Raw genomic sequence first — 13,761 nt, forward strand, 5'->3', positions numbered from 1 at the left:
ATTGTGGCACTGTGGCGTCTCTAGTTGTGGCACACAGGCTTAGTTGCCCCTAGGCACGTGGGATCTTAGTTCCCTGACCAGGAATGGAACCTGAGCCCCCTGTGTTGGAAGGTGGAGTCTTACCGCTGGATCACCAGGAAAGTCCCATGGTGCTCTTTCTTCCTTCGCAGCTCTGCCGTGGTGCACGTGCCTGGAGTGAACGACATCCAGTCCTCGTCCTCAACAAGTCAGAACATGTCCCAGATCTCCAGGCAGCTCAACCAGAGTCAGGTGGCCTGGACAGGAAGCCGTCCGCCCTTTCCAGGACAGGTATGGGCGTCAGCAAGGGTATTGCCCCAGGTCCCCAGAGGGCGCAGAGCACCTGAGCTGTGCTCTCTGGGAATCCCGGCTCTGAGAACAAGTCAGCGCATGGAGCTGGAGCTGACTGCCTCAACCACGGCCAGGCTCCAAGGAGCACGGAGGCAAAGGGTACTTTGAGAACCAGGTACCCATCAATGGTACCAAGTCTGTGTTCACAGCCTTTTCTCCCAGCAGTCTGGAGGCAGCTCTGGGGAACCAGGGGAGGGGACAGGCACTCAGAGACCGTCCATCAGGAGCAAGCCCCTCACCACTCTGAACCTCAGTTCCCTTGGCCCCGGAGTGCATGAGGTCGTCAACCTGGGGACACACCTGCCTCCCTGTTGTCACTGTGGGGACATCTGTATCCTGGACTGGTAGAGTCCTTGCCAAGGTCCCCCCTTCCTCTGCCAAGGAAGGCAGACGACTTAGATCACTGAGTCCCTGGAGGGCAATTTCAACCAGACCCTGAAGATCCAGGACCTGAGTCCTGTTTCTTGGGCCAGCACATGTTGGCCTGATCCTGGGCATGGTGCCCAGCAGGCCAGGAGGCCACTGGAGTCACTATCAGCCCAGAGCAGGGCTGCCAGTGTAGGCTGGACCTGCGCGTGACAGTGACCAACCGGGGCCATGGAGGGTGTGGGGAGGGGGCCTGCTGGTGATGCTGGCCCTCTCTTCGCTTTGTCCTGATTGTAGCAACTCCCCTCGCAGTCCAGCAAGACTCAGTCTTCTCCCTTTGGGATCGGAACAAGCCACACATATCCTGCAGACCCCTCGTCCTACAGCCCTCTCTCCAGTCCAGCTACCTCCTCGCCCAGCGGGAATGCCTACTCCAGTCTGGCCAACAGAACTCCAGGCTTCGGTAGGTGGGGACAGAGGGGAAGAATTCCTGGGAGAGCCAGCTAAGATCATTTCTGAACATTCTGGTGTGGGAGTCTGAGCCCTGGGCTCTCAGAACCCTGGTACCAGGTCTGGAGATTTCCAAATTCTCTCTGGCCATCAGGAGGCCAGTGGTGTCCCTAAGGGACTTGCTGCCTAGACCTTGGCTTTGTAGATTGACTTTATCATTGTCAAGGCTCTGGGTCTCCTGTGCACTGCTGTCATCTGAGTACTATTTTAACCATTTATGGCCCTTGGCAAGGACTTTTAGATCACCCAAGTCAAAAACCCTATACAGTAAGTCCCCTACTTATGAATGAGTTCTGTTCCAAGAGTGCATTAATAAGTCCAACAAAGTTAGCCTAGATATCCAATTAACACAACTGGCTATATAGTACTGTACTGCCATAGATTTATAATACTTTTCATACAAATAATACATAAAAACAAACCAAAAAAAAGCAAGCATTTTTAATCTTACAGTTCCATACCTTGAAAAGTACAGTAGCATAGTACAATAGCTGGGCATATTTGCATCTTTGAAAGTTTTTATATAGGGAACTTACTGTGATCTTGTTTCAAAAAGCTGGGGAAGTATGGGTCATAGGGATGATGCATTGCGTCAATAAATTGTGTACATGATAAACATCGTAAAGTTCGCTCTCTTTTTAATATTACAAGAGGGATCCTATCCCATGGAAGAACACTTTGCTTAGCTTTGTTTGCACAACTTCAGGCCCTAAAGGGTTAACCGTCTGCTCCCTCTGGTGGACTTCCCAGGAGCCCCTGCCACTGCTCACCCTGCGGGTGTTTAAATGACCCACTCCGTGTGTCTGCCAGGGTCTGAGTCCCACGTCACAGAGCAGGAACTCAGAAAGGATCCTGGTGCTGGCAAGAAGCCTGAGCTGGTGTCCCCTTCCTGCAGGGCTGTCTGTGGAGACAGTCATGCTCAGGGGGCATTTCCTTTCCAGAATGCACCATTCTCAGGCAAGCCTGAAGCAGACACCTGCGTTTCCATTTGAGCCGCAAGTGTCCTTTTAGGGCTATGTCAGCTTTAGGAAGTATGTGGTGCCTTGCCCTTGGCCCACACCTGAGTTGTCAGCTGCCCCCACCCCCTGTCCAACCCCACCGCTAATAGCAGCACTTCTGGCCCCGCAGCCCCAGGTCTGGGGGTTGGGTAAGCATTTCCCAACCCTTTATCTGTCCCTCCCCCTCAGATTCACGTGTCTCTCTGCATGAATCCCATAGACTTGTAGCAGGTTCTCACACTCAGCCTTTAAATATCCTTGCCAGATGATATGGTGAGTTTAGAAGCACAGTCCCCTGTTTCAGGAAGGAGAGGCCCTTCCTGAAAGGCAGCTGCTTTCAAGCCAGCCAGGAGCTCAACTTGGACCCACCCTGAGGTTGGAGGTCCCTGGTTCCCAGGAGGGCCCCCTGCTCGCTGCATGTGGAGAGACACCACCCCTATGACCAGTCTGAGCACACTTGGCATGCAGGCACCTAGTCCTTCCTGGGAGCACAGGGCCCACCGGGCACTGACCTACTTGCTGGCCCTCCTGATGCCAGGCCCTGTGCTGAGCCCTGGGAGGAGACTCGGCTCTGACCAGGTAGAAGGTCACAGTGCAGACACCGAGGCAGGGGAGAGACAGCTACAGAGAGGCCGGCAAGCCAGTGCTGGAGGTGCAACAGCCAAGTCTGTTGGAAGCAAGTGGGGGAGTCAAGAGAGGCTCCCAGGAGAGTCAGCATTCCCCCTGGTATGGCCTAGAAGTATCTCAGGGCAGCCCTAACAAGAAATGAAGGGATGCCACCCCCTGCCCCAGCGACTAGAGCCTTTAGCTCTGTGCCTCTGTCTGGTCTCCACTTACCGAACGCTGGGCTCTGAAGTGCAAATGGAGGTGGAACACAGGAAGGACAGAGCCAGGGGCTGAGGCTGCCACACAACTCTCTGACCAAGAGCAGGACTGCACAAACGGGGCTCCAGGCTAAGCAGCCACTGTTACAGCTGCCATGCAGCTAGCTTACTTCGGATGATGATAATATTGTAATAATTATGATAGCAGCTCACTCACACCACATACTGACTTTGTGCTCAATGCTTTACACACTTGAATTTATTTAAAGCTCATGGAGGGCTTCCCAGGTGGTGCTAGTGGTTAAAGAACTCACCCGTTGGCCAGTGCAGGAGACATAAGAAAAACAAGTTCGATCCCTGAGTTGGTAAGATCCCCTGGAATAGGAAATGACAACCCGCTCCAGTTTTCTTGCCTGGGAAGTCCCATGGACAGAGGAGCCTGGCAGACTACAGTCCATAGGGTCACAAAGAGTGAGGCACGACTTAGCGACTGAGCATGCACACACATACATATGCCTTCTGAGATGGCCCGCACCCTGTCTGTGAAGTGTGTCTCTCTAAAAAGGTCTACTTCTTACCTATCAGAAAAGAAAGAAATGTCTCTAGACGTTACCTCCAGGATGGCGGGTAAGGGCAAAATCACCCATGCCTGAGAACCACTGAGCTAAACCCAACCACTTAGGACCTCTGAATGAGACTTCAGGTAAACCTTGAGTCTTAATGCACTTTCCAAATCAAATGAATCTCACCAAAATTATTAGTTAGCAAAAGCTGAAAAGAGAACATTGAGTGCCAATAATTTTTTAAGGAAGTTGTCATCCCCTTTGTCTACAGTCTAGAAATTGACAAGCTCCCCAAGATTCTGACTCTTGCTGTGAAAGCCCACCCAGTCGGCCCAGATGGTAGCAACCTACTCGTATATTCTGTTTGGAATCCCTGGGCTGGCAGGTGGCCCAGGCATCCAGCCAGGGGATGTAGCAGCCTAGGTCTTACGCAGGCAGCCCACAGAACACAAGAAGCACGGCGTGGCTGGAACCCATGCTTAAGGTTTGCAGTCACACACGTGGTTTTCGGATCGATGAAGCAACACTGGGGCTTTTTCCAGAAAGAGGCTTGTAGGTACATATCCTGGGGGCAGGCCACAAACATGCCCTGTTTATGGTCTGTGGTACTGGTCAGTCGGGGCCAGGGTTTAGTCTAAGACCCCACAGGGCTCTATCATCCTGGGGAGGTTATGTTGTAGTTATTACTCATTCTTTAATCAGAGAGGTCACTGATGCAGCTCAGAAAAAAGTGTCAGGAGCAGAGACTGCATGGAGGGCTTTCCCCTTTAACTGTCCCACCACATGACGGGTGGGGTCATCTTCTAGATTGTCGGTGGATATAACTTCCTCCAGGAAGATGCAGATTGGCTTAAGTCTCACAGCCCTGTCCTTCCAATTGCCTGTGCTTCCCTTATAAGCAGTCTTAACAGTTTCAATTGGGCTTCACTGCTGGTTCAGCAATACAGAATCCACCTGCCATGCAGGAGACCTGGATTCAATCCCTGAGTTGGGAAGATCCCCTGGAGAAGGAAATGGCAGCCCACTCCAGTATTCTTGCCTGGGAAATCCCATGGACAGAGGAGACTGGTGGGCTACAGTCCATGGGGTTGCAAAGAGTCAGACACGACTGAGCGACTAAACAAACAACAATTCCAATTGCCTAGTTACTCATCTGTCTTTCTCAATGAATTGGACCATTGCAACCCACTGCATCGCCAGCCACTGCTCAGTGTCGGGTACATAGCATTCACTATGAAAACTATTTATCAAATCAATGCACTTGGACTTCAGCATCAGACAGATCTCGGTTCAAACCCTGGCTCTGGTATTCATAAGCTAAATGAGTTGGGCACATTTCCTGACATCTTTGAGCCCCAGTGTCTTCATCTGAAAAATGTGGAAGATGGACTCATCTCTTAGCGTCAGAGTGAAGAAGAAATTAAAGAATGTCTAAAAAGTATCCCGAGGGATGCCTAGCACCTAGTCAGTACTCCAAAAATACCAAGCCCTTTCCCTGCTTCCTTAGCTAGCTTATGCGGTTTCTAAAGCAAACCAGTTCTTCCCTGGTGGTCCAGTGGTTAAGACTCCACATGCCCAGTGCAGGGAGCATGGGATTGATCCCTGATTGAGGAGCTAAGATCTCCTGTGCCACGCAGCAGGGTCATAAATAAATAGGCATACCCTGTAACAGTATTAACTATTTAGTCATCATGTTGCATTTACATCCCTATAAAAATAAATAAATGAATAAAGCAATCCAGTTCATTAATTTTTTTTTTCTATTGCACGCAGTTAAGAAAAGTACTTCCCTTCCGAGAAGTTTAAGAATTTTTGTTCTGAAATTTTGTCTTGTTCATGAATACAACCACCCCCAGACACAAGTTGGGGAAGCTAGAGTTCCTCTAATCCTCCCCCTCCACCCCCCTCCCCTGGCTCTGGCTGTCACCAAGGAAGACTGATGAGAAGATGGGTATTAGCTTCATTATAAATTGGTGATATCCAGGAAGCCTCCAGTGGGAATAGAAGTGAAAGTGTATAGAGCGTTCTTATTTCTTCCTCCTTTGCTCCTCTTTCCTTCCTTCATTCTTGCCTTCAGCAGATACTTTGTAAAATTTACTTGGCTGTGTGGGATCTTAGTTGTGGCATGTAGGATCTAGTTCCCTGACCAGGGATTGAACCTGGACCCCCTGCATTGGGAATGCAGACTCTTAGCCACTGGACCACCAGGGAAATCCCAGGAGATACTTCTGCTTTATTCCAGGCACTGTACTCAGTGAAGCCTGGAACAGACGTTTTAATAGATAAGGTCCCTGGCCTTAAGTTACTCACATCTGGGGATGAGTCATCTTAGCGTGAAGGGCACCATCCTGAGAGACAGCACAAGTGCCACAGGCCAACTGAGGACAGAGCATGGAGTCAGTCGTTCAAGGTCACATTCGATCAGGTCTCGGAGTACAGGTAGAATCCTGCAGGCGCAGAGCAGGGGGAGGACGCACACGCCAGAGAGAACACAGGTACAGCGACACCAAGCCAGTCATCCCTGAATACATGAGGACAACCCTCATGGTCTGCCCCAGCCCCACCTTCAGCAGAGGTGCCTGTGTCCATCCATCCTCTGTCCCAGCAGCAGATGGCCCAGCTCGTGCTCAACCTCAGGGCCTCCAGGACGGGGTGGGTATCTGACCAGTGGGGCTTCCATCACTGCTCCAGCTGGGGCTGCTGCACATTTTTTAAGCATTTTATTTACTTATTTATTTATTGCTATGCCGTGTCTTTGTTGCCACATGTGGGCTTTCTCTAGTTGGAGCAAGCAGGGGCTACTCTTTGGTTGCAATGCACAGGGTTCTCATTGCAGTGGCTTCTCTTGTCTTGGAGCACAGTCTCTAATGTGCACGGGCTTCAGTGGTTATGGCCCTGTGGCATGGGGGATCTTCCCAGACCAGGGATCAAACCCGGTTCCCCTGCACTGGCAGGCAGGTTCTTAACCACTGGACACCGAGGGAAGTCCTATGCATTTAATATTGCTACAGTTTTGAACCAGGACTGTTCTAGATTGTTCTATTCACAAATCATGGCAACCCACTCCAGTGTTCTTGCCTGGGAGATCCTATGGACAGAGGAGCCTGGCAGGCTACAGTTCATGCGGTCACCAGAGTCGGACACGACTTAGCAACTAAACCACCACCATTCCCAAATCGGGCCAGGGGACATGATTCTATGAAACAGTTGTCCCTGGCCCGTGGAATATCGTGAGAGAGTGTTCGGGAAAGGCATTTCAGCAAAGCCAGATGCATTTGTTTAAACAACAAAATCCTGTATGCACAGTAGATTTAACTCCTTCTTGTGTGCAATCAGGAATTGTATCCTTACCTGAGTTTCTGGATCCCTTTACCAACTGTGATCACGCAGAGCTTGAAAGGTGCCGTGGTGAACCATTCAAGGGAGTATATGTTTTATTAAAGCCCTTCATGTCTCAGGCAGTAGGTGAGATGTGAGAGAGAAAGGGATTGACTCTTCCCTTTGAACACCATCTAAACTACCACCCAAGATGAACCCAGTGCCCACTTATCAGGTGGGGAGTGGGGTCGCCCGTGGTCAGAACAACTGTTGAAGAACAAGTAGGGCCAAGATGGGACCTATTCTGTTCTATAGAGCTGGACAGTGAGCCTGTCACCTCCAAAATGTCACTGAATGGTTTGGAACAAGGAAAAGTGCCTGCAGTTTTTAATATGCCTTAGGATAAACCAACCCTGGTAGACTTTAAAAATAGTCACAACCTGAAAGTTGAGAATTATGTTTTATTTGATGGGACTGGGCTTCCCTGATGGTTCAATGATAAAGAATCCTCCTGGCAATGCAGGAGACCAGGGTTGGATCCCTGGGTTGAGAAGATCCCCTAGAGTAGGAAATGGCAACGCACTCCAGTATTCTTGCCTGGAAAATTCCATGGACAGAGGAGCCTAGCAGGTTACAGTCCATGGGGTTGCAAAGAGTCAGACATGACTGAGCATGCACAGGATTTAGGACTTCAAGCCTGTGAGGCAGCATTTCAAGTAACCCTTAGAGAACTGGTCAGAGGAGGTGAGGGGAGAAGCCAGGTGATATAGAAGTTTTGCAACAAAGGGCAGGTAGTCTGAACATCAAAAGATTATTGTTAAAGAAGACCAGATAGCCAGGTTAAGGAATTTAGCACTTTTCCATGTATGGGAAGATACAAGAGTCTGGGCTCACTGAAATCATTCCTTTGATGTACACCTCACCTATCTGGGGCCAGTATCCTATGTTTTCACATCCTGAGTTTCCTCAAGACTCCCAGTAGGGAGTGGCTGCAGACTGATGGCTGCTGGATGGCAGGTATTCTTTTCTTCCTCGGTTCCCTCAGGGCTCACCAGCTCCCCATCCATGGTGTCTGCAATTGCTGATGATTGTGACATCCTTGTTTACATATATGGCAGGAAATATTCCCTTTCTCGCCCCCTTGGGTTAATCTTTAAAATGTTTTAGGCAAAATTCTGCTCTTTTTTTCTAAGTTTTGTTTTTCTACCAGGTATTTTTTGTAAATTGTGGACAGAGCAAGGTCGCTCTTGTTCACAAATTTATCTGGCAATTCCCACAAAGAGACCTATCTCCTTGTCTAAGCTGTACCCAAATGCCTTTCCTCTCAAACTAGTGGTGCTGAGAAACACTCTGCTAAAGAGACGGGCAGAAAGAGCTATGGCTCTTGGCCCCCATGGAAGGACCTTCATGGAATGCCATGTGTGGCTTCAGCTGAGTTACCCAGAAGGCAGTGAGGCTGGTGGAGGTCAAGTTTTGCTGAGTGAGGCTCTTCTACTGGCAGGACAGGGTTCCTTTAAAGAGCAGCCTGTGAGCTGGGGTATCTGGAGTGGCAGAGACTGCATATCCATTCTCCTGCACATCTAGGAGATGGCTTCTCAGCCACAGACATGCCTCCAGCAGTGATCATGAAGGACTGAGGGCTGTAAGACTTTACCCTGGCAGATGCGCTCGGGGAGAACCACCCTCACTGCCCAGTACCCGCACCATCTGGCAGAGAGCTCCTGTTTCTCTTTCACCCATCCAGCCCTCGGGTGCCAAACCAGCTTCTTATCTGTCAGCCAGCATGAGGCAGAGGGGGACAGCGAGCACTGTCAGCCCGCTCTGGATGGAGTGCGGGGGTCCTCTGGGCTGTAGTGGTTCTTGGGTCTCCTGAAGTCATGGGCTGGGTTTTAAAGGAAGTGTCCTCTATGTCGGATCTTTCAGCTGAGAGCGGACAGAGTAGCGGGCAGTTCCAAGGGCGGCCCTCGGAAGTTTGGTCGCAGTGGCAAAGCCAGCACCACGGACAGCAGAGCGGTGAGCCGCACTCCCACCAGCAGCCCGGTCAGACTGAAGTGTTCCAGGTAAATCAGCGAGCACCGCCTTCTCGTAGGTACCCGCGCCTTCTCTCTGCTTCCTTTCCCCCTCGGTCTCTGCCTCCCTGCTGTAGCACCGACTGCTGATAGAGATTGTGAGTTCTGGCCCCTCCCGGGAAGGTCGTAGCCCCGACTCCAGGGGCTCCAGGAGGAGAAAGAGGCGAGGCTCCCTTCTTGAGCCCCAGGAACGTATTGCTGATTGAAGCTGCCTGGGTGCCTTGCAACTCCTCCGTTGTTTGATCCAGCTGTCCTCAACCGTTTTGGCACCAGCAACCAGTTTTGTGGAAGACAGTTTTTCCACAGATAGTGGGAGGGGATGGTTTCGGAATGATTTAAGTGCATTACATTTATTGTGCATTTTATTTCTATTGTTATTACATCAGCTCCACCTCAGATCATCAGGCTTTGGATACCAGAGATTGGGGACCCCTGGTTTGAGCCATTCCCTAAGTGTGCAGCAGTAACAGATATCGCTGGCATACCACAGTGCAGGACTCAGCCCCCTTGGGTGTCAGAGCCCCACTTTCAGCCAGGAAAGTTCTCACTGGGAAGAGGCTCCAAGTGGGGGTGTGTCCCGTCCACCCTACCAGGTCTTCATGAGGGAGAAACACCTGATAACAAGAGCCCCAAGTGCCTTCTGTCACATTCCAGAGCCTGCCCCGCAAGGCGTGGCTGGAGCAGGGCTCACCTGGGACCCACAGGACTACAAAGCTCTCATGGGAGAGCTCTCCATTTACCCCACCCTCACCCCAAGCTGGGGCTTCCCTAGTGGCTCAGTGGAAAAGAATTCGCCTGCCAATGCAAGAGACGCGAGTTTGATCCCTGGGTCGGTAAGATCTCTTGGAGGAGGAAATGGCAACCCACTCCGGTATTCTTGCCTGGGAAATGCCGTGGACAGAGGAGCCTGGCGGGCCACAGTCCATGGGGTCACAAAGAGCTGGACATGACTTAGTGACTGAACAGCAGCAACGCCTCAAGCTCCTTTCCCACCAGTTCAAGCAGCACCTTCACAGGCAAAGCTGTAGAACCCAGGTCCCCGAAGAGACAAAATCCTTTTATACTTGCAGAGAGGTGCCTCACCCAGGCCCTCACCTGACCACCCCTGACCCATGATGACTATCCCCCCTTCCTCCATCCGTCATGCTGAGCCCTGGCCCCTCCTTGTGCCTCACGGTCACCATTTAAGCAGATTTCCCTAACCTGGCTCTTCATGGTCACGATCCTAAAAGGAATTTTTGGTCAAATACATTTGTGAGACATGATTAAACAGTTATTCAGTTTCCTTTTTAAAAAATTAGAATATAATTGCTTTACAATGTTGTATTAATTTCTGCTGTACAACAAAGTGAATCCACCGTGTTTACATGTTTACATGTATCTCCTTCCTCTTGAGCCTCCCTCCCACCCTGCCATCCCACTGCTTTAGGTCATCACAGAGCTGAGCTTCCTGTGCTATATGGCAGCTTCCCAATAGCCCTCTGTTTTACACGTGGTGGTATATATAGGTCAATGCTGCTGTCTCAGTTTGTCCCACCTTCTCCTTCCCTTGCTCTGCCCACTCGTCTATTCTCTACATCTGCATCTCTATTCCTGCCCTGCAGATAGGTTCATCTGTATGACTACAGGACTTAACAGAGCCTTTATGTACTAATGATGACTGAGGGTTTACAGAAGGGCAGCAAAGTACACCTCGTTTCCCAAACTCATTTGTCCGCAGAATTCTTTTCTCCCAGAGTGTCTCGTGGGCCAAGAATTGGACACAGCACACTTTGGGGAAATTGCCATAAAGGATTGAAATATAGCTCTGCCCATTTTCTGGATGGGTAGTCTGAGTCCCAGAGAACTTGAAGGACTCGTGAAAGGTGAAGTCTAACCCCACAGGGATTTGGCCTTGTCCTCGATGTACACGGTGAAGACAGCCCACTCAGTTCTCCTTACACGTAGCCCTCCTGCCCTTCCCTGCATCGCAGTGCTGTCATATCTTGATTGTCGGTTGTGTGTATAACTTGCTTGGTACCAAACTGGTACCAGTGGGCCTCTTGTGCACCCTGTGTCCTGGCTAGGCTTTAAACAGACAGAGCTTCCTGCTGCAATGACATCTCCCAGGACGCAAAGCTACCCAGGGTCTCAGACATTGGAGGAACCCAGCAGAGCATCTGTCAGATGGTGGGGGCGGTGGGGAGGGTACGTGTTCCCAAGCTGCCCTGTTGGAGAGATGCCGTGAGGGTGGCGGGCAGGCTGGGCTCCTGGGACGTGCCACTGCCCAGGAGAATGAGGGATGAGCCGACTCCCCTGCGCTCTTTTCCTCTCTCCTGCAGGACATGCTGCCCATGCCCGGAGATCCAACCCAGGGGACCGGCAACTATAACATTGAAGATTTTGCCGACCTGGGCATGTTCCCGCCGTTTTCGGAGTAGCTGCGGGCAAAGCCAGGCTTCACAGAGCAGTGTCCCCCCTGCTGTGACGTCGACGCCATCGTGAACGGGGGCCCCCCTTGCCCTGCTTGTCCTGTGGCAGGACCCCCCCCAGCAGAAGACCCCTCATTTTCCCCCGCCCCCGCCGTGTTCCCCCTGCCACTGTCGCATTGCTCAGCTTCTAACCCTCAGCAGTGGCTGCTCCGCCACCAAACAGGAGCCTGGTAGACGTCAGGGGTGGGTTTATTTATTGTATTTTACTTGTGTGTGCTTGGGAGGCCGACCCATTGGGTTCCTAAAATCTGGTTGTGAATAATCTCCTATCGGACAATTTGTGTCTATGTAAAGTTCACTTACAGCCCAGAGAGCCCAAGCGGCATGCCCAGGCCTGCCCTGGAAGCTGGAATCTGGTTTCTCCTGGCTTCTAACTTCTGTGTCCGCATGGGGCTCAGGGAGTAGTGGGGAGAGAGGGCACAAAGCCTGTGTTCTCAGAGCTGGAGGTGAGCAGCCGAGGACCCCCAGGTGGACGCTGGCTCCTCTGTCTCCCGGCTCAGCCGCATCTGTCCGTCCGTCCATGTTGCCATGAGGCGTGTACTTTGTGCCACGTGATGTGAATCCTTGTCCTGAAGGATGTGCTGTGTCCATGTCTGTCGTGTGTGGCAAGAGCGAGAGTCTAGAGTCCAGGGTGTGTGGGGGAGGTGGAGCCCCGGCCAAGCTGAGGAGGACACCCTGACCAGAGGGAGCCGGGCCTGGGGCCTGGGTTCCAGGCAGACAGGCTGAACTGAGCAGGCGGGCACTTGACGGCGACCCCAGGAGTCCCGGCCCAGAGCTGCTTGCTCTGCTAGGTCAGTTCTTCAGTCCAGGCAGGGGACAGCGGCTTCTCAGGAGGGGCAGAGGGCGGGTCTTCGAGGGAGAGGACTTGGGCTCCAGTTCTGGTTTTGCCACCCGCCCCCCCACCCCAGGTTGTCTCAAGACAGAGTGAGAGCTGACTTCTAGAAGCTTGCCTGGCTAACTTCTGAGCCCCTGGTCCCTGGCTTGTTGTTTCTCTCAGATCTGAGATGATTCCCCATTTTTACTTACCACCACTCCATCCCATGCCCTTTACAGTAAGGAAGGAAACTCCTGTGTCCTCTTCTTTTCCCAGTGGTCCCCCTCCTGTCCTGCCTCCCCATCCCATCAGCTCACCGACACCCATAGGGAGACAGGCTACCTACCCATGGCCACCTCGCGGCAGGCAGAGGAGCCCATGCCCCCTGCAGGCGCCTGGCTCGGAACAATCCTTGTACCCCTCCTCCTGGGGTTCTGAGGGGCCCGGCAGAGTGGAGTCGCTTCTGGGCTACCTGAGCCAGGAGTGAGCCCCATCTGCAGGAAGGAGCCACGTGGAGAGTGTTTGCTCTCATCCTCTGAAAACTGCATCAACCCCAGCGCTGGCCAGCATCCAGAGCGGATGGGCGTTCATTCTGGCCTGGGAAGCTCCAGCTGTTAAAGTCCAGCATTGTTCACGAGCTTACCCTTGGCTGGTAGCCAGCTTTGTGTGATCCCAGGTCATGGGCTCTAAATTAAAACTGACCTGACAGTTTCTAGAGTGGTTTTTAATCTTCGTGTATATAGTGGCGATTGGATTTGGGGTTTAGACGCACGGATGTCATTTTTAACCTTTAGAAGCCTTTTGGTTCCTGGGATAATGGCAGGTGGCTGAACGTCCCCCGACCCTGACAGAACCAAGACCCAGAAGGGGCCTCCCCTGGGTGTGCCCCGCTCCTGGGGTCACCTCTGCCCCCCCTGCAGCCTTGAACTTGTCCCAGACTGTAGACTTAATTATTTCCCAAGAAGAGACACCAAAATAGCTTTTGGATAAAAGAATGGGTTCTCGGTGAAATGAAAACAGACTTCTTGTGACTTTGAGTCTATAAATTTGAGTTTGAGTGGGGAGGTATGTTTGTCTCTTCTGGTTTTGGAGGGAGTTTAGGGGTTTTCTAAGGTGCACACACTGATTGGCATGCTGACTGGGAGCCTGCCACCCACCCGGGCTGTACTGGGTGCTGAGGGGATGCAGGACAGAGGAGAACAGTCTTGCCCCCAGGACCTTTCATCTACTTACACAATGTCTAGGATGAGGACCTCTCAGTTCTTAGTCCTAGTAGGCAAGGATTCGTGAGCAAATGAAAGCCAGATGTAATGGAGAGCATCATAACTAAACAGCCTCAACCTGACTTCCCTCGTGGTCCAGTGGTTAAGACTCTGAGCTTCCACTTCTGGGGCCTGAGTTCGATCCCTGGTCAGGGAACTAAGATCCTACACATAGCACAGTGTGGCCAAAAAGAAAA

At 51.7% G+C, this 13,761-nt stretch overlaps 1 protein-coding gene and 1 non-coding gene across 6 annotated transcripts in view; one reads left to right on the plus strand and one right to left on the minus strand.

Annotated features, from left to right (window-relative positions):
* Positions 1-13,750, plus strand: part of ARNT2 (aryl-hydrocarbon receptor nuclear translocator 2) — a 204,353-nt gene extending 190,603 nt beyond the window's left edge. For 3 of the 5 annotated variants that reach the window (XM_010843230.1, XM_010843234.1, XM_010843233.1), the window contains exons 16-19: positions 171-309; positions 1,033-1,198; positions 8,872-9,008; positions 11,339-13,750. In XM_010843230.1, coding sequence (XP_010841532.1) covers positions 171-309; positions 1,033-1,198; positions 8,872-9,008; positions 11,339-11,437 — 541 coding nt within the window. In that variant the 3' untranslated portion in view covers positions 11,438-13,750. Of the gene's footprint in view, positions 1-170; positions 310-1,032; positions 1,199-8,871; positions 9,034-11,338 lie in introns of all 5 variants that reach the window. The other 2 variants (XM_010843232.1, XM_010843231.1) reach the window with 2 other exon arrangements.
* TRNAG-CCC lies at positions 5,769-5,841 on the minus strand. The gene has a single exon. It is a non-coding gene; the product is annotated as a tRNA-Gly (tRNA).
* Positions 13,751-13,761: the final 11 nt, after the last annotated feature.

Source organism: Bison bison, unplaced genomic scaffold (assembly GCF_000754665.1).
Source record: "Bison bison bison isolate TAMUID 2011002044 unplaced genomic scaffold, Bison_UMD1.0 scf7180017864181, whole genome shotgun sequence".
In the NCBI taxonomy this organism is placed as follows: Eukaryota; Metazoa; Chordata; class Mammalia; order Artiodactyla; family Bovidae; genus Bison; species Bison bison.